The following is a 19,843-nucleotide window of genomic DNA, read 5'->3' as shown; positions in this document are numbered from 1 at the left end:
TATGTCCAATATTCTGAGGAACCGCCAGACTGATTTCCAGAGAGGTTGTACATGCTTGCAATCCCACCAACAATGGAGGAGTCCTTAGACCCTATTCTTAACAGCACCAGATATTAAACTTTTATCTGTTGTTGTACTTACATGCAAACCACTGTTTCCTCTGATGTACCTATACTTATACTTTTAGTCTCTTTGACCTTTGACTCTTTCTGTGTCTTTTGGTTTTAGACAAGTCTGTTGTAAGTAGACTTACTCTACCTCAGTCTCACTATCTATTATGCCCAACTTGAGCAGGACCTATAACATGACATCTTTTTATAGCACTCTCAATGGCATGAAAACTTCATGACGCTTCAGATGCTGTAAGGCAAAAGGTGCTCCCTGGCTTTGGCTCCCTCTGTCCCATTCCTGTCTCCCTTTGACTCACTAGAATTTTATACTAACAGTTCAGAGCATTAATACATCAAAACAAAATTTAATTTACACCATATTTAGCAAGAAATTCAATTAGGACACCTAATCCAGAATATTCCCAGAAGTCATTATAATCTACATGGTAATTTGTATATGCTTAACATTTTTTATATACTAAACTCCTTGGGATAGAAATTGGTTCACAGTGTTGACCCTGTAAGTTCTTATTTCTCATAAAAAACCAAACAAACAAACAAAAACACAAAACCAAGATACTCAAACAAACAAAAATCCAGAATTTACATTAAATGATTTCCTAATAATTATAAAGATAAATGATTAGAAAGTCTGAGAAATGTGAACTTAATTAAAATACAGAAAATAATTTCTTTTTAAAAATATATATACTTAGATATTTGTTTATTTACTTATTTATCTTTTTTGTTTGCTTGTTTTCATGTTTTTTAAAGATTTATTTATTTATGATATGTAAGTACACAGTCTTCAGACACTCCAGAAGAGGGAGTCAGATCTCGTTAAGGATGGTTGTAAGCTACCATGTCGTTGCTGGGATTTGAACTCAGGACCTTTGGAAGAGTAGTCAGTGCTCTTAACCGCTGAGTCATCTCTCTAGCCCCAGAAAATAATTTCGATTTATCACTTACTGGATCAAGTTTCACTGATACCAACTCAGCACCCAAGCTTGGATTCTTCAATATGTCAATTTAAATAATCAGTTTGGAGCAACTTGCTCAACCACATAGGTTGGAAGTGGTAGAGGCAGAGTTTGACCTCTGTGAACTTACCTCTGCCAGGCATCTTCCTCTTCAATCTTGTGCTGTCCTTTGTGTCACCACTAATACAACTGCATGTAGCCAAACTGAATGCCATCTATATAATCACCCCTAATGAAAATGTATACTCTTTTGATAGCCTATTTCATGTGGGAAAGGCATTATCTCTCTGCACAGCCTAACTCCATATACACTCTTTTGATGTATAAATATATACATTTTAGAAAGCTTCTTCCCTGGTTATTTTGAATAGAGCATCAGTGAACATGAATGGGCAAGTATCTCTGTAGTAGGATAGTAGAGTCTTCCAGGAATATGTCCAGGAGTCATATGTTGAGTCAAATGCTAGTTCTAGTTCTGCTTTTTGAGGAACCTCCATCCTGATTTCCATGGTGGCCACACCAGTTTACATTCCCACCAGCAATCAACAAGTTATCCTCTTTCCCCATGAGCATTTGTTGTTGTTTTCTTGATCTTGATCTTAGCCATCCTGACTAGGTTAAGGTGCCAGGTTATCTATCTCTGAGTTGATGGTCATTGGTGTCCCATAGACCCCCCAAGACAATACAGACTATTGCTATTGCTTTTGACTGTCCTCTAGAAATTGACGGTAAGACCCTATTGCTAAAGATATCAGATACTTGGGAAATCAAGCTGGTACTAACCTGTGTCATTACTACTGACTATCCTTGATAGATTTGGAAGGTGCTGGGCACACTGCTTAAGAAGTAAGATAAAATCATCAGTGTTACCCAGCTATGGACTCTGAGTTACAATAACAACTGGACTAGCACAATAGTGGCAATAAAATTTTGAGAGCAAAAACTGCTTTCTGATTATATTGAAGAATAGTTCCACAAGATTGTGGAGAACCTTTTTGGGGTGCCTCTTGGCAGGAATATGACATTGTCCAAGGAAAAGGAAATGGGCTTCAGGCAAAAATCTGACATTGGCCATGTCAAGGAAGTAAGCTCAGGTAGGAATCTGACATAACAAACATTAAAAGGCCCTGCTCATATAACACAAACAAGCTGTGCATGTCTTGAAGACGGGGAAGGAAGGCATTCTTGTCAGAACAACCTAAGACAGGCTCAGCCTCGTTTATTAAATTAAAAGGGGGGAGATGTGGAGAGCCTTTTTGGGGTGCCACTTGGCAGGAATTGTCCAAGGACAAGGAAATGGGCTTCAGGCAGGAATCTGACATTGGCCATAACAAGGAAGTAAGCTCAGGTTAGAATCGACATTGGAGCATGACAAAGAAGTAAGTTCAGGGAGGGACCTGACATTGGCCAAGGATAAGGAATTAACAATCTGGTTCTAGGGTAGAACAAAGTAGGCTCTGATATCTTGATCATCCTTAGACACAGCTAGTCATGGGGCTTTGTGTTTATTGTTTTGCTTGTTCCTTGACTATTGTCCTTTTCGTTCCTGATTGTACTGCTCGACCTTAACACTTGAATGTAATTAAAATGGTATAAAAAGCAGATTGGGAAAATTAAATTTGCCTTCAATCTCAGAATTGACTGGGGTCATGCTACAATGTTGTCTGTCTTTTTTCTTTTTAATGCTCACTCCTGTGCTGGAGAACCTGTTGACTGACTGAGCGGGCTTGGTCAGTACTCCTACTTATACATGACAACTGTAATAAGGTATTGTGAGTTAGAGTCAGTCCAGTCTGCTGTAGAATTATTGCTTCTATCTTAGAGTGCCAACTTCTCTGTTTCCAGCTTTCACCTTCCTGGCCTTTAGTAATCACTACTATTCTTTAGGTTGTCATTTTTTTTTTATATCACACACATTTGAATGTATTTCTTATAATCATCACCTGTCAATAAAAAAGCTTATGGCCAATGAACTGAGGCAGGAAATAGGAAGTGGGACGTCCAGCAGGGATAGAGAGAATTCTGGGAAATGTTCAGAGTTGTGAGAGATTCAAAAGTGATGTTATTCAGTAGGTAGCTGAAACCAGGTTAAAATAAAAGGGATAACAAGTAAAAGCAAGTCAGAGAACAACCTGAAGGTATGGCCTCAGCATTTATTAAAACATAATTAGTCTCAGAGTAGTCATTCCGGGATCAGGGCCCAAGAGGAAAAACCTGGATTTATTTTTTATACAAACACATATAAGAAAAGAATTTTTTTGTCATTCTAACTTAAATTAGTATAATGTCTGTCTTAGTCAGGGTTTCTATTCCTGCACAAACATCATGACCAAGAAGCAAGTTGGGGAGGAAAGGGTTTATTCGGCTTACACTTCCATATTGCTGTTCATCACCAAAGGAAGTCAGGACTGGAACTCAAGCAAGTCAGAAAGCAGGAGCTGATGCAGAGGCCATGGAGGGATGTTCTTTACTGGCTTGCCTCCCCTGACTTGCTCAGCCTGCTCTCTTATAGAACCAAGACTACCAGTCCAGAGATGGTCCCACCCACAAGGGGCCTTTCCCCCTTGATCACTAATTGAGAAAATGCCTTACAGTTGGATCTCATGGAGGCAGTTCCTCAACTGAAGCTCCTTTCTCTGTGATAACTCCAGCTGTGTCAAGTTGACACAAAACTAGCCAGTACAATGTCTTTAAGTACTATTCCATTTTGCTGTATGTGGTAGAATATTTCTTTTTATGACTGAGTGACAGTCATTGTAGATATACATCCCACTGTTGTTGGATATCTTGTTTGATTCCTTATGGAACAGTGCAGTAAAAAACAAAAAACAAACAAACAAACAAAAAACCAACATGAGTGTTCAGATATCTCTTTGAAAGCAGACAGAATTTCTCTTGGATATCCAGAAACAGTACGGCCAGATCCTAGCACAGATCTATTTATAGTATCGACTACTAATTTATGATCCCATATTTTGTTTCTTTATAAACAGATGGTAGTTATCCAGGGTGCTAATATTTTTCATTTCAAGCTATTAGTATTTTTTCTGTTATATAATTTAAATATTAAAAAGTATGCAGTGATGACTCTGAAGATGGTAAGATGAGTGTATTAGATGACATCACCCTGATAATAAACAGTTATATCACAATAACCTAAAGTGTTAGACCCTTGAGAAAGAGAAGAATCTGTATAAGAGCAAAATCTCTGTTTTTTCCTCAAAAAGGCTTTACAAAATCAAATATAAACAGTATTTGACGGAACAAAATTCACTAATATGCATTTAAGGCTACATGGGATTCTGAAATGTGTTTGTTTTATTTACTGTTTGCTTGTATTCCTGAATAGCAAAGATGAGATGCAAGAGATTGGCAAAGAAATAGGTAAAAACAAAAAACAAAAAACAAAAAAACCATCTCCTTATTCTCCCAAATTTATGAATGCAAATTGTGAAACACTTTAGCACAAAGTCTCAGAGCTGAAAATTTAAAAACAAAACCCAAGGTAATGTGATTCACACTTAAAAGTATGATAGACTGTAGCTTGCTGGTGAGATGAGGTGAGGTGATTTAACATGTTGTGGAGTTTTAAATAACTGCTACTCAGTGCTCTGGCAACAAAAATAACACCAAAAGAACAAAACACGACCTAATAGGGAAGAGTTTCTTAGCTAAGCAATACCAATGTGAAACAGGCTCATTTGAACAAAAGCCATGAATGCAAGAGTTCTTGTGGTTCATTTTCTACTTTTGGTTCTGAATTGCTCCGATATGGGGACTAGCCTAAGGACTCAGCCTATCTTTCACCAGTGAAAAGGCAGTAGCAGCGTTGAGATATGATGTCATGAACATTTGTACTGAGCACAAACAGACCAACCGGAGACATTCATTATAAAGACATTCAGTGGAAAGGTTTCAATGTGGGCAGTAAATTAGAAATCTAAACATTATACTGTACTTATTTAATATATTGTGTAACGATTATAAACGAGGACATAGCCCTAAAAAATGAAAAAAAAAAAAACCCTGCCCCACTGATCTTGTATTCTTGATATACAATAAGCCTTTTGACAGCTAAGAGTGCTCTGAACATAATGGCAGGAGGAATCTTTATAGAACCCACTGTGCTTGTTGCTATTTTAGGTGTGTGGTCAGAGGATTCTCTGTAGGGGTGACATTTGAGTTAAGAAAATGACAGGAAGAAGTAAGCAAACAAAACACCAAGCTGTGGAACAATTTTGCAAGGAGGGTTTTGTTTTGTTTTTAAAAAAATAAGTAAAGGTACGGTTAACGATGCTGAATGAATCGCGCCAACTTCTAGGAGCCTTATGAAAGCTTCGGGGCCATTAAAGGAGAATGTTAATGAGGTCCCAGAGTTAGGTAAGGAGTTTAGTGGTTACTCCAAGAACATTTGGTATTCACAGGGCGTTGTAAATCAGGAGTGGGACGTAGTGGATGTAATACAATTGAGCTCTTAAAAACACTGTACTTCGGGTTTACTTGTTTGAACGTAGAATTTCCTTATCGGTCGAACATCATCCCTTTCTCCCCTCGTTCGCCCAGGATATTTGTACAGGCTTAGATTTTGTTTACACGGGTTGACAGCCTGGGAGGAGGAGTGTATGACAGTTGGCTCGCGCAGTGATATCAGCCAAGGCCTAGCCAAGTCGCCGCTGGGGACGAAGCAGTGAGTGGAGAAGAAAGAGGAGCTGTGGCTGCGGTTGGGAGGGATGGGGAGCCTCTTCGCGGGGTGCTGACTTCCGGCAGTTGGAGAGGCAGGAGCTAGCAGGAGCTAACGCGGTCTCTACGTGTCTCGCAGGCTGCCGGGGACCGCCCCGATTTGGCACCGGAAACAATGGGGCCCGAGGCAAAGGCGCGAGTACTAGGGGAAGGGGAAACTTGGCTCCCTCTGGTCTAGCCCCGCGGAATCAGGCCGCGTACCCTGAAGGCTGGGAGCAGTCAACTGCTGGTGTCGAGTAAGGACAGGACTAGGCAGGCGGACCTCTCTGCACGCAACCTCTGCGCGCACGGTCCGTTCTCCTACACCCCGCGCCGGGTTTTGAGATCTGCTCGCAGTTCTAAGCCCAGCCCTAAGCAAAGGGCACGGAACGACTCCCGGGCCCCTCCCTTCCTCTGGCCTCCGGCTTTGCTGCAGCAGCATCTGCTGCAGGGCGTTCTGCTAAAGGAGGGAAGTCCGGTCGACCACCGCCGCAGGGCTTGCTCCTGCGGTTAAGAAGAGCGCCGCCCGGGGCTAGCCCAGCGTAGAGGCCGACACACCCTGGGCCTTGTCTTGCTTTCAGATCGCGAAGGGCGACAACCCCTCTGGCGACAGCGTCACCGGCCGCATTTCCGGGCTCAGTACTGGGGTTGCCGCACCCGAAACACGGCCGGATGCAGTAGTAGGTGTACCAGTTGTCTGAACCGGGGTACTACAGCTCTGCGGCACAGACAGCGCGGCGGCTAGAAGTGAGCCCCGGGGGTGGGGCTCTAAGCCCCGCCCCAGCACTGCGCTCCTCCCCGCCGCCCCTGGGCGGAGTGGGCCTAGGGTTGAGCGATGCTTAGCGTCCACGCCTCAGTGGGTCTTTTGCAGCAGTTGCGAAAACCCGGAACGAAGGTGTTGTTGCCGTGCGGCGGAGCGGCGCCGCCCCTCGCCGCACCTCCTCGGCAGCCCTCGGAGGCCTTTGCTGGGCATGCTCAGTCGTCAGGACCGCTTCAGCTCTCGGAGTAGGAAGCTTGGGGCGCTGGGCTAGTAAGGACCAGCGGCGGGGCGAAGATGGAGTCCTTTACCAATGGTGAGTGGCTAGCCCTAGTCGCGGATTCCCGGGCTCCCAGGGTCCAGAGGGTTAGATGTGGCAAGGGCTGCAGGCATCCCTGCCAAGGGTTTCCCAGGCGGGCCGGGGGGCGGCAGAGGGGCCAGGGTCGGCTGGGGCAGGCGTGAAGGTCAGCCCTGTCCCGGGGGCCAGCCCCGAACCTCCAGGTGAGGTAGTCGGCAAAGTTTGGGATGCTTGAGTGGTGGAGGGGGCGGCGGCAAAGTTGGCAGCTGCGTTGGTCCTGGGGGAAGCGGCCGCGGCCAGGAGAAGCTGCGGCCCGGGCGAAAGCCTACTTGTGCGGGGAGCCTGGAGCTGTCCGCCCGTCCTTCACCGAGCTGTCCGCATGCCTTTCCGTAACAGGGCGGGGTGGGGCCGCGGCTGGCAGCGTGATTTAGTGCACTGCAGGGAAGGAAACTTACCGGGGGCTGGCTAGTACTGCTCCGTGTGGCGAAGATGCCGCCCCACATTGCCACCCGTCTGCCTGCTGCTGCTCCTCAGGGCGACCAAACTTCTTTTTACCAGCTAGGGATATTTGATCTTCTAGTTAGAGATCCGTTGAATATTAGTGGTCCTTGTTGGGCTTATATCATAAAGTGGCGTGTGTGTGTGTGTGTGTGTGTGTGTGTGAAAGTCAAAGCAGTTTGTGTCCAGAAAATAGCCACGGCCCTTTACTTCATGGCTTTTGTCTGGGCTTGTAGTGCTTGAGTCTCAATATAGAGGTGAGATGTCTCACCATTTTATGGTGTTTAAATATATGGATTCCACTTTAGGATGGAAAGTAGGAAAACTGCTAATAAAGGGTAGGATTTAATGAGATTAGAGGATCCACTTTCTAGTTGGCATGTTATTTCCAGTGTGGTTGGTTACTTTAGGTTAGGTAGAAAGTCAGATTAATGGGAGAGAAGCATATTACTGTTGGGGGGGAGGGGTTGCTTGCCATTTAAGGAACTGGGAAGGGGGAGGGGACACCCACTCTATCCACTTTTACGCCTAGGCTGGACTTTGTTGTGTTCTTTAACATTCTTTACCACATCGCTGGAACTGTGACCTACTCATTATGTTCTCCTTTTCCCTAATTCCGGATGCTTTATTCTCCTGCCATCTTTCTGTCTGCAGTGTTTAATTAGGCTTAGTAATGACAGCTTTAACTCCAAATTTCTTTCTCATATGTGTTCTATTTGTAATTACCAAGTTTCTAAGAATAGTCTGGTAAACTTACTCAGAGAGTTAAGGAAGATTTGAACTGAAAGGCACCATAGAAACCATCTAGGATTTGACTGTAAAATGTGCTTAAAAGAGGTATAAAATTTTCCAAGACGTTTTCTTCCTTCTAGGCAGAATTCTTGGAGCCTCCTTGTTGTAAATATGTAGTTAGGATTTTTAAATATGAAATCTTACCCAATTGAAAACAAGAATGAGTCATTTATTTAGTCAGGTTTTTCCCTGGTTGATTTGTTGAACTTCCCCCTAGATAATTAAAGTACATTTTCACACCATAAAGTTAAAATCGTTTCTCCTCCCATAGAATATCCTCCTTTAGATGTATTTACAAACTGTCTCATTTGGGAGGATCATGGAGAAATCCTAGAGAAAAGAGGCAAAAGTTCAACTTTTCTAGTTCTTTTCTGTCTACCAGTTTTTCACAGTTGGTGTTGGAGGCTGATTGGCAATGTGTCATTTCAGTTAATGTTATCTATCTGTCCTCCTTTAAGAAGGAAAGTAGGAACTACAACATATAACGGAAACAGAAACTCTGATACTGCTAATTTAAGGTGCTTTGAAGACTTTAAGGCGGAATAGGTATTTAAAACTTGAAAGTTTGGTGTAGAATTTTCTCGTGTCTTCAAATACTATATAGTGGAAATTGTACTTATTTTTGTAGTTAGGTTTTTGAGTGGAAAACATCTACATTTAATTCTATAGATAATCTCTTACAGACAATCTTATCATCTTACAATCTATGATTGAAAGATTTATCAAGCTTTTTTTGTTTGTTTGTTTTCGAGACAGGATTTCTCTGTATAGCCCTGGCAGTCCTGGAACTGGGCTTTGTAGACCAGGCTGGCCTCGAACTCAGAAATCCGCCTGCCTCCGCCTCCCAATTGCTGGGATTAAAGGCATTCGCCAGCACCACCTGGCCTGGATTTATCAAGCTTAATATTGGCTTTTGTAATTGATCCTCCTTTAGTAAATCTTTCTCATTTACATGCTCTTGAATGTCCCTGCATAAAGAGGTGTGAGTGTATAGATGTATAATAAAGCTTCAGTAGCTCTGAGCCCTTGGCTTTCTTAAAATACTGTCAGCAGTTCATTAACTGACTCACAAGTTCATAAAGTCGATCAACTAAGTCTTGTCATTCCAACCTTCAGAACTCAGTGATTTCAGTAGCATTTTCTATGCTTTCACTATTTGCTGTGCAATGAGCTGCTATGGTAGCTCATTTTCTTGAGCCCTGCTCTCTGCCCGAAATAATAGGTTCATGTATTAATAAATATCTTGTGTTCATCAGTTCAGTTAATAACTGTTATAACCCATTTAAAATTAATGTTTCCAGAAAAGGCCTATAAAGATAGACTTTAGTGCCAGAAATTCCTATTTGGCTCAGGAAGTAGTTTTTGCCTTGACCTTGAGCGGGACTGTTACCACACTGAAAGCTGGACATTTGGTCTGCCTCTAGCTCTCTGGTGGCATTTTATGGGCACAGGAATGTGTTGACTCGTACTTAAGATTGGTTTGACAGTAGCTGCCTTGTCCTGTTAAGGCAGGTAGAGATGAAACTTAGGAGTAGTGGTGACCTATTTATTTATTAGGACCATAGAAAGTTCATGGAAACGATCTAGGTTTTCTAAGAGATACTAGATTAAGACAGCTATTTATTTGATGTCCATCTGACTTTATCCTCATTTACTTGAGATCTCTCAGAATAACTTTGATTTGGATTAAGAGATGCTAAAATTCAAGGCTTAATGGAAAAATCTGGTTGAGGAGGTCCAGGGTCAGGCTTAGAAATATCTGATTGCAATTTGAGAATAGTAGAAATATTCATTTAAAGAGGGCTTGGAGAAAGTTTTCAGGTAAACAAATAGAGACTTTACAAACATAGGAATAAATTAATTTTCTGTTACTATTTAGTATATATTTTTGCTAACAGATACTAGTTTTTGGTGTGATTACAGGTAAATCTAGTGGTTGGAAAATCATTGCTATATTGAAGTGCCAAAACCAAAAGCCTAGTAGAGATTGTCACTTTTTATATGAATTATATGGCCTCCACACAAATCATGTCATTACTGTACAGTGGTATAGAATCAGACAAGGCAGACCTCCTGTCTTTCAGAGTTGTGTATGTTTGTTTTTAGATTAATATCCAGTTAACAGTATTTTCCAACTTTTAAAATGAAATACCTTGACAACAAATTATCTACTTATAGATTGTAAAGCAGTATAAAATTATGCCAGTTTTATCCTGTAAATAACAGTTGTTTTATAAATGTGTATATCTCTCAAAAAAAACCTTATATATAGTATCATCTCAGAAACAAGAACTTACCATGTACTGTTTATATGTTCATTTACATATATGCGTTTCTTTTTGTTCTATAGTGAATTACTTCATTGGAAGAAAACTTTTTAAAGTTTTTCTGAAATGGAATATGAGTTAAATTGTGTGTGTGTTTCTGCTCCTGCCTTATCTTTTAAATTACAGTTGGGGAAATCTGATATACAAATTAAGAGTTAGTCAGGAGTTAGGGTTAGCCATATCTCATGCCTTAATTCCAGCACTCAGGGAGACAGAGGCAGATGATCTCAGCTGGCCTGGTTTCCTCAGCAAGTTCCAGGCAGGCCAGGCCTAAGAAGTGTGAGACCTTATCTCAAAAAGCAACAATGACAAAACAAGAACAACAAAAAAAGAAATCAAGGGCTAACTAGCATCATTTAAAAAAAAAAAAAAAAAAAGGTAAAAAAGGTAGCTATAAAGTATTAAAGTTTAAACCAGGAAGCAGTGTTAGCAAAATTTTTTGAGACAGAATAAAAGACAGCATATTTTAGAAACTATTATAGCAATAACTGTCATTTGTTTGTGATCTTTGAGAGCTCAATCTGAAAGGTAGAGAACTAAAAAGATGAGGAGTTATATGAAAAATCCAGTGGTGATTTTCTGTTCAGTAATTTAGTCACACAGCTTCTTTTAAATGCTCGCTTTAGAGGTAGGTTTTCTGCTAGAAGAATTTTACAAGCATATCATCAAATAGTAGTAGCCCATAAGAAAAGTAATTTTGCCTAAGATAATATTCTAATTGTGAAAGAAACGTGCAAGATTGTTTTTCTAACCTGTTCATATAGCATTTGTCACTAACAAAGATACATTGACTAATGTCACATTATACCTGTATTAGAAAACAACATTTTTATCGTTTCTAGAACTTAACCAAGACCACTGTGGACTTGGGTTGTGTGTGGTGCAGCTGTGTTCTGTCAGCTACTTGGTGTCTGGAAAACTGTATGGGGTTGGAGTTGAACTACTACAAAACTTTTTGTAAGGCTCTCTCCCTGACCCCCTTCCCCTTTAGAGATACCCTTTCTGTTAATGGAAAACCAGGAAGAGGAACGAAATGAAGGAAATAATGGAGCCCTTATGGTGTCATAACTCTTTTTATATCTAGTGACCTTTGTAGAGAATGTTACTTGTTGCTTTAGTGGAAAACATTGAAAATAACAACAGAAAGTAAGAGGTATTCTGTCCAAGGGAGGGCCATCATCAAGGAATGAAGGTGCTGGCAGGAGATAGAAAGAATTTGCTAGGGATTTAACTGAACTTTAAGGTAGGACTATTAACTGTCTAGAATATTCTACATATGAAGAAAACAAAAGATAGTCAAGAGTACAGTCCCTTTCCCACTGTGATAGCAATTTTTTCCTGTTTGTATTGCTTGATTTTTGTTTCACTTTGCTCTTGGTGCATATGGTTGAACAAAGAGCCGATTGATTTTAATTTCAACCTTAGCATCTAAACTAGGAACCAAGCCGTACCAAATAAAATTGAGGCTGCCAATGAAGTTTTCAAAAACAATGGAGTGTTAAGTTTAATTATAAGAGATTCTTTGAAGTTGTTTTCCATCTCATATGTACTGCTTAGTGAAAGGCCTCCTGGGCATTCCACATATTTCTAGAATGGAGTCACTGAAACAAAATTTGACTCAGTTATCTATGTCTTTGGGGAGAGGTGGAGTCCAAACCTTTTTTAAAGCTACAGGGTTCTACTGGAGGAGGCTGATTGATGGGGGGATGGGTGGAGTTAGAGAAGGCTTCCTGATGTTTCTTTGGGGAGAGCTTCTTCAGGTGAGGGGATAGGACAGCAGGATGCAGTGAGAAGTCACCTCCTTGGGTTGTTGATTTCAATTTTTTTATAGCAAATGATGGCTCTGTGGAAGTGTTTCCCAGGCAACTGCTTTAAGTGTCATAAAGGAAATTCCTGATAGCAGAGGAGGCTTTGGATATTAGTCTTGTGCTCAAGTGTGTGTGTGTGTGTGTGTGTGTGTGTGTGTGTGTGTGTGTGTTATTGTCTGGTCTCAGCCTCTGCCTTAATTCCCTTGAGATCATCTCTCTTCTTGAACCTGGAGCTCAGTATGTTTTATGGCTAGGCTGGCAGCCAACAAATCCTGGGGACTCTCCTGACTTCCCTCCTGCAGGGTTAGAGGCACATGTGGCCATGCCCAGGGTTTTCAGAGGGAGGAGTGGTTCTGATGAGTCAAACTCAGGTTCTCATGCTTGTATGGCAAATGGTTTTACTCACTGAGTAATCTCCACTACTGGGAGCTTGATATTTATTTAAGCTGAAACTTACTTTGGAAGATTTTAAAGCAACTATCAGAACATTCATATCCAGAACCGGGCGTGGTGGCGCACGCCTTTAATCCCAGCACTCGGGAGGCAGAGGCAGGCGGATCTCTGAGTTCGAGGCCAGCCTGGTCTACAGAGTGAGTTCCAGGACAGCCAGGGCTATACAGAGAAACCCTGTCTCGAAAAACCAAAAAAAAAAAAAAGAATAAGAGAAAACTTGCGTAGAGATTAGTAGTAGAGGCTGGGGATATAGCTAAGTGCCTAAGAGACTATTCTTTAAGTTGGTATTGGTACAGTGATATGAAGACAGTATAATGCTTATCTAGTTTCGGTTACCAAAAAAATGTTCCATGGTTTGCTTAGGGCAAGTTCCTGTGGCCCTTGAGACTTGGTAGGAAGAACTGGTCTGTTTAGATTTACCCAGATCCTATATAGGAGCTTGGGCCGGTCTATCTATACACTTAGTAGCAGTAGTATTTTGCTCTTTGCACTGGATGCTGTGTCAGCCCTTGGGATCCTTGGTAGTGTCTCTTCAGTGTTTAGAGTAGGTGGCTAGATTGGGAAGACAGTTTAGGTTGAGCATACAGGATTGGGTACTTCTCAGTGGGGATGAGAAGTATTCTATTGTATTATACAGCAGCTTTACTTGGACGGTGAGTATTGAGAGGTTTGATACGTTTTTCAGTTGGAGGTCGTGTGCAGAAAAATCCCTGAGTCTGAATAAAAGAGACTCGCAGTAGAGTAAGCAAAGGCTTGTTAGGAAGTGATTCGCGTTGCTCCAGTCTAGTTGTTTATTGCAGGTGAACGCACATTTATGTAATTTCCAATTTTGGGAATATTAAAATACTAGATACTAAAGGTATTAAAAGCAGAAGAATTCAACATCTGTTTAGTTAATATAATAGAATGACAGTGATTGAATGGTTTCTTAAAAATGTGGTTACAGTCTTAGCCTTCTGAATAATTACAATTTGTTTGGATGGATTAAATAAGAAAACTAGTACACAAATGATTGTAAATTGGTGAGAAAATTACTGCTTTAGTGGTTTAAGATTGTCATATACTTGTATTTTATTACTCTAATGTCTCAGATGAAAAATATTTCAAAGAATTATCAAAAAAAGCATTTCAACAAGTTATCTGCAGAATAATTACTTGGCTATTGAATATTGGGCCTGGCAAATTTATTCACCAACTGAAATATTTTCTGACATGAGTTTTTTGTTTATATTGAAATGGTATTCGTTTCCCTTACAGACCCCATTATTGATATTTGTAAGTGCATTTTCCTGTGCCTCAGCCTGAATTCCACTTTCCTGGGCTGGTACCTCAGAAAACAGAATGCTAATATTTCAGAGCATATGCAATCCATTGTGAAACGACACGATAGCTAGTCCTTTATTCCATCTTCAGACTTAAAGTTTTTAATTTTATGTGCGGTAAAAGAGGAAATGTGAATTATATAAACTTAAAGTATAATTATGATATCTTAAAATTATAATACAAGTATTAAAAATTTGGTTATAAGCTACAAAATTTTGGAAATTATCATGAAATCAATTGTCCTCCCCCCTACTTCCATAAAAGCATTGTTTCCCTTTGATTTCTTCCACATTTTTCCTTTGTTTTATTTTATTTATTTTTTTATTTATTCACTTTACATCCTGCTCACTGCCTTCCTCCTGGTCACCTCCTCCATCAGTCCTTCCCTCCATGCCTCCCTCCCCTTTTCTTCTGAGTAGATGGGGGTCCTCCTCAGTATCCTCCCACTCTGGTACATCAAGTTTCTGTGGGACTAGGTGCATCTTCTCCCACTGAGGCCAGACAAGGCAGCCCAGCTATAAGAACATATCCCATGGACAGACAACAGCTCTTGGGATAGTTCCTACTCCAATTGTTCAGGACCCACATGAAGACCACATATGTGTGTGGGGGGGGGAGGGGGCCCTAGGTCCAGCACTTAAGGCCATTTTGTTCTATGATGTGAAATTAACATTCATGAATGTGATCACAGTTTCAAAAGGAGACAATGAAGAAACAAGATAATGAGAAAAACAAAAATTAAAAAAAATAAGATTTTGGGGTGGAGAGATGGCTCAGCGGTTAAGAGCAGCAGTTAAGAACTCAGAGGTCCTGAGTTCAATTCCCAGCAGCCACTTGGTGGTTCACAGGCATCTGTAATGGGATCTGATGCCCTCTTCTGGAGTGTCTGATTACAGCTACAGTGTACTCACATAAAATAAATTTAAAAACTAAATTAAGATTTTGAGTAATATTAGGTAAAAGTCAACTGGAGACCAATAAATCAGTTTTCAAGAAAACCAGACAACTTTTGTTATTTAACTTTGTGTCCAATAAATAACTCCATCAAACTTAAAGTTAATCCTTTGTTTTAAAAATACCAGGAATTGCTCAGGAAGGATCCTTTCTAATATAAATTTTAAAATCAATACTCTGTATTTATTCTTTGAGAATTTCATTTATGTGTACAATGTGTTTTGATCAAACCCCCTCCTACATTCTAACTTCTTCAGCACCCCCTCCCCCTCTTCTTTCACCTCATTTCCATAACTTGCTGACTCCAGTTAGTACTGTCCTTATATTTATGGGCATGACTCTTCACTGGAATATAGGCAACCTATATGGAACAGTATAGCTCCTAAACTGGACATGGGGCCTTGTGAGCCCCTCCCCAATTCATGCTAGAATTTTGACTGTCTTGACATGTAGCCAGATCTGCTGTGAATAGCCATGCCATGTCCTGAAGGTATCGTTTTACAGCATCATTCTCAGGTCCTTCTGTTCTTTCTGCCTCTTCCTCTGTGATATTCCCTGAGCCTTTCTTGGTGGATGAGAGGTAGATGTTCCATTTAGAACTGAGCATAGAGCTAAATTTTGATACAAAATCTTGGGTGCTGTTTAAGTTTCTTAACATTCTTAGCACTGTATGTTAATTATACAAAATAATAGAATTCATTATGATTTTATATATATATATATATATATATATATGTATACCATATATATATGGTACTTTGATCATATTTACTGTCTTTTTACACACAAATACTCATGTTTGCTGGTCTTAGTCAATAGACAATATTTTAAAACTTTTTTGGGGAGGTTGCTTGTGTCTGTTTTCTAAATATTTTAAAAACATACCCTCACAAATAAAACATAAAACTTGTGTTTTTACCGTATTTTAACACACTCCAAGCTTTGTTCTTAAATAGAGAGTCTAGGTAGAATTGTGGCCTTTGGAGAATTTACATTGTGGAAAGAGTAGCTTTTTAACAGCCTTGAGCCCAGGCTAATCACTCTTCTTGAGCACTGTCGAGTTCAGAATTATAGGTCCCTTCTCGCAACTCAATCTTCTCCCAAGTGCATTTGGTTTTGTACTTTTTTTTCGTTATTCATTGTGGAACTCTGTCTATGAATTAGCTTTAATTTGTAAGGTGCTTGCACAGTGTAGTTACGGTGAGCAATTCACACTGCTTCATTCAAATGCTGGCCTTTTTCTCCCTCCCTGTGTAAGTACTTTTTGACTTAAAGATGTTACAGGATGTTGTTTTATAGTTTAAAAATTAAGTTTTACTGAAAGAAAAGAGGCACATGATCATCTCATTAGACAATGAAAAAGCCTTTGACAAAAAAAAAAACACCCAATACCCCTTCACAATAAAAGTCTTGGAGAGATCAGAGATACTAGGGATGTAACTAAGCATAATAAAGACAATTTAGAGCACGCCTATAGCTGACATCAAATTAAATAGAGAAACTTAAAGTAGTTCCACTAAAGTCAGGACTAAGACAAGGCTGTGCCCCTCTTATTGATTCAATATAGTGTTTGAAGTTCTAACTAGAAGAATAAAACAACCAAAGGAGATCAAGGGGATGCAGATTGGACCCGAAGAATTTGTAATATCATTATTTGCAGATGATATGATAGTATACTTAAGTGACCCCCAAAATTCTACCAGGAAACTCCTAGAGCTGATAAACTCCCTTCATCGAAGTGGTTAGATATAAGATTAACTAAAAAAAAAAAGAAAAAGAAAAAAAAAAAAAGGACTGTCCTATATACAAACGACAAACAGGCTGAAAAAGGAATCAGGGATTTAAAAAAAACCTTTTACAATAGCCACAATAATATAAAATATCTTAGGGTAACTCTAACCTAGCAAGTAAAAGACCTATATGATAAGACTTAAAGTCTTTGAAGAAGATATCAGAAGATAGAAAGATTTTTCCATACTCATGGATCAACATAGTAAAAATGGCCATCCTAGCAAAAGCAGTCTATGAATTCAGTGCAATCCCCATCGAAATTCCAACACAATTTTTTTAGATACCTTGAAAGAACAATACGCAACTTTATTTGGAAAAACAAAAAACCCAGGATAGCTAAGATAATCCTGTACAATAAAAGAAATTCTGGAGGTATCACAATTCATGATCTCAAGCTGTTTTTATTAGCATAGAAACACACATATTGATCAACAGAATTGAAGATTCACACCTATGGACACCTGATTTTTGATAAAGAAAGACAAATTAATATACAATGGAAAAAAGGGAAGCATCTTCAACCAGAAGGTCTAACTGGATGTTGATATTTAGAAGAGTGCAAAGAAAATTGGAAATGGATCAATCTCAAGACCCAGCTATATCACTCCTGGACATATTCCTAAAGGACACGTAGCCTATCGTAAGGACACCTGCTCAACTATGTTCATAGCAGCTGTATTCATAATAGTCAGAAACTAGAAACAACCTAGTTGTCCCTCAACTGACAAACGGATAAAACAAAATGTGATTCGTTTACACAGTGGAGTATTACTCAGCTATTAATATCATGACATCATGACATTTGCAGGCAAATGGATGGAACTAGAAAAATCATCCTGAATGAGGTAACCCAAACCCAGAAAAAATACATGGTATGTGCTCATTTATAAGTAGATTTGAACTGTAAAGTAAAAGAAAATCATACTACAATCCACAGACCCAGAGAGGCCAAGCAACAAGGAGGGCTTAAGGAGTGCCTGGAAAGGATCTCCTAGGGAAGGGGAAATGAAAGAGATTTCTGCAGGTGGAGTGGGACTCAGTGAGTTTGGGAACAGGAAGGATCAGATGGGGAAGGCAGGGAGGGAGAGCAATGGTTGAGGAGACAGTAATTTAATTGTATTCTAGCTGTCTTAGTTACTGTTGTGTTGCTGCAAAGAGATACCTTGACCAAAGTAACTCTTATAAAAGAAACTATTTAATTGGAGCTTGCTTACAATGTTAGAGGGTTAGTCCCTGATCTTCACTGTGGGAAGCAGGCTTGCAAGGTGCTAGAACCATTTGAGAGATTTACAATCCTCATTCACAGGCAGCAGACAAAGAGACTAGGCCCACGCTTGGTGACACACCTACTCCAGCAGGGACACACCTTCTAGTCTTTGCCAAACAGTTCAGCTCACTGGTGAGTTAGCCATTCAGATAGTTGAGCCTATTGGAAGCCATTCTCATTTAAATCACTTTACCAGCCTTAGTGAGATTTTTAAAAAATATTTGGAATGAATTTTATTTCACTTGTTTAATGTTTTACTGAAGGATCTAGGCAGTGCAGGAAGTCTCTTTCTGTGTTACATATATATTAATTATTAATTAATTTATAAAAATTTCTGGGAATTGTGGCCTAAAAATAGTGAAACCTTTTATCCACTTATCTACTTCTGGTTTAGGTAGGTTTTGATTCCCTTAAGTGAATGTAATGTGAAATTACTTTATTAGTATCATTATTCAGTAGACGTGGAACCTGCTTTAATCTAAGATTAGATAGTAAATATAGTTTATATTATAGCTAAGGTTAAAATAGACCAAAAGAGTGATCTTTATATGACAATATGCAATAAACATGCTTTATCAGCTGGCATTGAGGCCTGTGTCTTCCAGGTATTAGAGATGCAAACATTTGTAATACCAAGGTTAGAGTAGCTTTCTCCTGTTTCTTCATGGGAAGCTCAGTAAACTGGTTTTACTGATTAATTTGTGTGTGCTTATAACTGACATGTTATTTTTGCTGAATGAGTGTAACTTAGCAGGAGCTTTGGCTCTGAGAAAACATTATGAATTTTGCAATTTACCTCCCTACTTTCACCCTACCATGAGTTTGTATCCATTTTTCTGTCTTGTATTCTTTTTTTTTCTTCACAAAGATAATATTTTGAACTTTGAGGAATTCAAAGGCTAGTGATTTTGACCAGGAACTACGATGAAGGATATAAGTTATTCTCCTCTAAGTATTTGGTGGCTGTGCAGGTAGATTACAGGGGAACAGAGTATGGAAACTAAAGGTAAAGAGATTATGCTTTTCCACAGGAAAAAGCATAAATGGTGTGTTATAAAAGCAGAGATGCTATATGCTTCGGATTTTATTTGCTAAATGTTTATAAATATTTGTTTGGTTCAGTATAAAAATGTATATGTTTATTCATACAGCATATAAATAAACAGAATTTTTAGTTAAGCATGAAATATATCTGTAATCCTAGCACTTCGGTGGCTGAGGCAGGAGTATCTCCAGTTTGAAGATCCTGGGATCTTGTCTCAAAGAAACAAACAGATGAACAATTCTGTGTTTTCATTATTCTAATCGTCATATAACAGTGTTTCAAACATACTTTATATTTACTGAGTGTTACTTTAGGTTAAGATTACTTTAAAAAAAAAAAACCCTCCAAATAAATATTTGTATTCTTTTAATTTGGAAGTTTGTCTTTCCTCTTCCTTTTCCTAGAAACTTCTCTATAGCAAAGGATCTGTTAGTTTGTTGGAACATTGTCTCACTGGTTAGCACTAGCTGGTTTAGAACTTGATACATAGACCAAGTTGGCCACAAGCTTGCAACAATCCTCTTTTCTATGTGCTACAATTACATGTGTGAGCAACCACACTCTCCTTAAAACATTTTTGTTTTGTTTTGTTTTGTTTTTTGTTTTTTGAGACAGGGCTTCTCGGTATAGCCCTGGCTGTCCTGGAGCTCACTTTGTAGACCAGGCTGGCCTCGAACTCAGAAATCCGCCTGCCTCTGCCTCCCGAGTGCTAGGACTAAAG

General features: G+C 39.6%; 1 protein-coding gene and 1 pseudogene across 1 annotated transcript in view; both read left to right on the top strand.

Annotated features, from left to right (window-relative positions):
• LOC110283933 overlaps positions 1-6,510 on the top strand; it is a 22,145-nt pseudogene extending 15,635 nt beyond the window's left edge.
• Lnpep (leucyl and cystinyl aminopeptidase) overlaps positions 5,934-19,843 on the top strand; it is an 88,060-nt gene continuing 74,150 nt past the window's right edge. The window contains exon 1 of the mRNA XM_021186305.2: positions 5,934-6,882. Within this exon, the coding sequence (XP_021041964.1) occupies positions 6,864-6,882 (19 nt within the window). The 5' untranslated portion in view covers positions 5,934-6,863. The remainder of the gene's footprint in view (positions 6,883-19,843) is intronic.

The sequence above is a fragment of the Mus caroli genome, chromosome 17 (assembly GCF_900094665.2).
Source record: "Mus caroli chromosome 17, CAROLI_EIJ_v1.1, whole genome shotgun sequence".
Lineage (NCBI taxonomy): Eukaryota > Metazoa > Chordata > Mammalia > Rodentia > Muridae > Mus > Mus caroli.
Note: the sequence above shows the minus strand (reverse complement) of the source record. Positions and strands in the feature narration are given on the sequence as shown.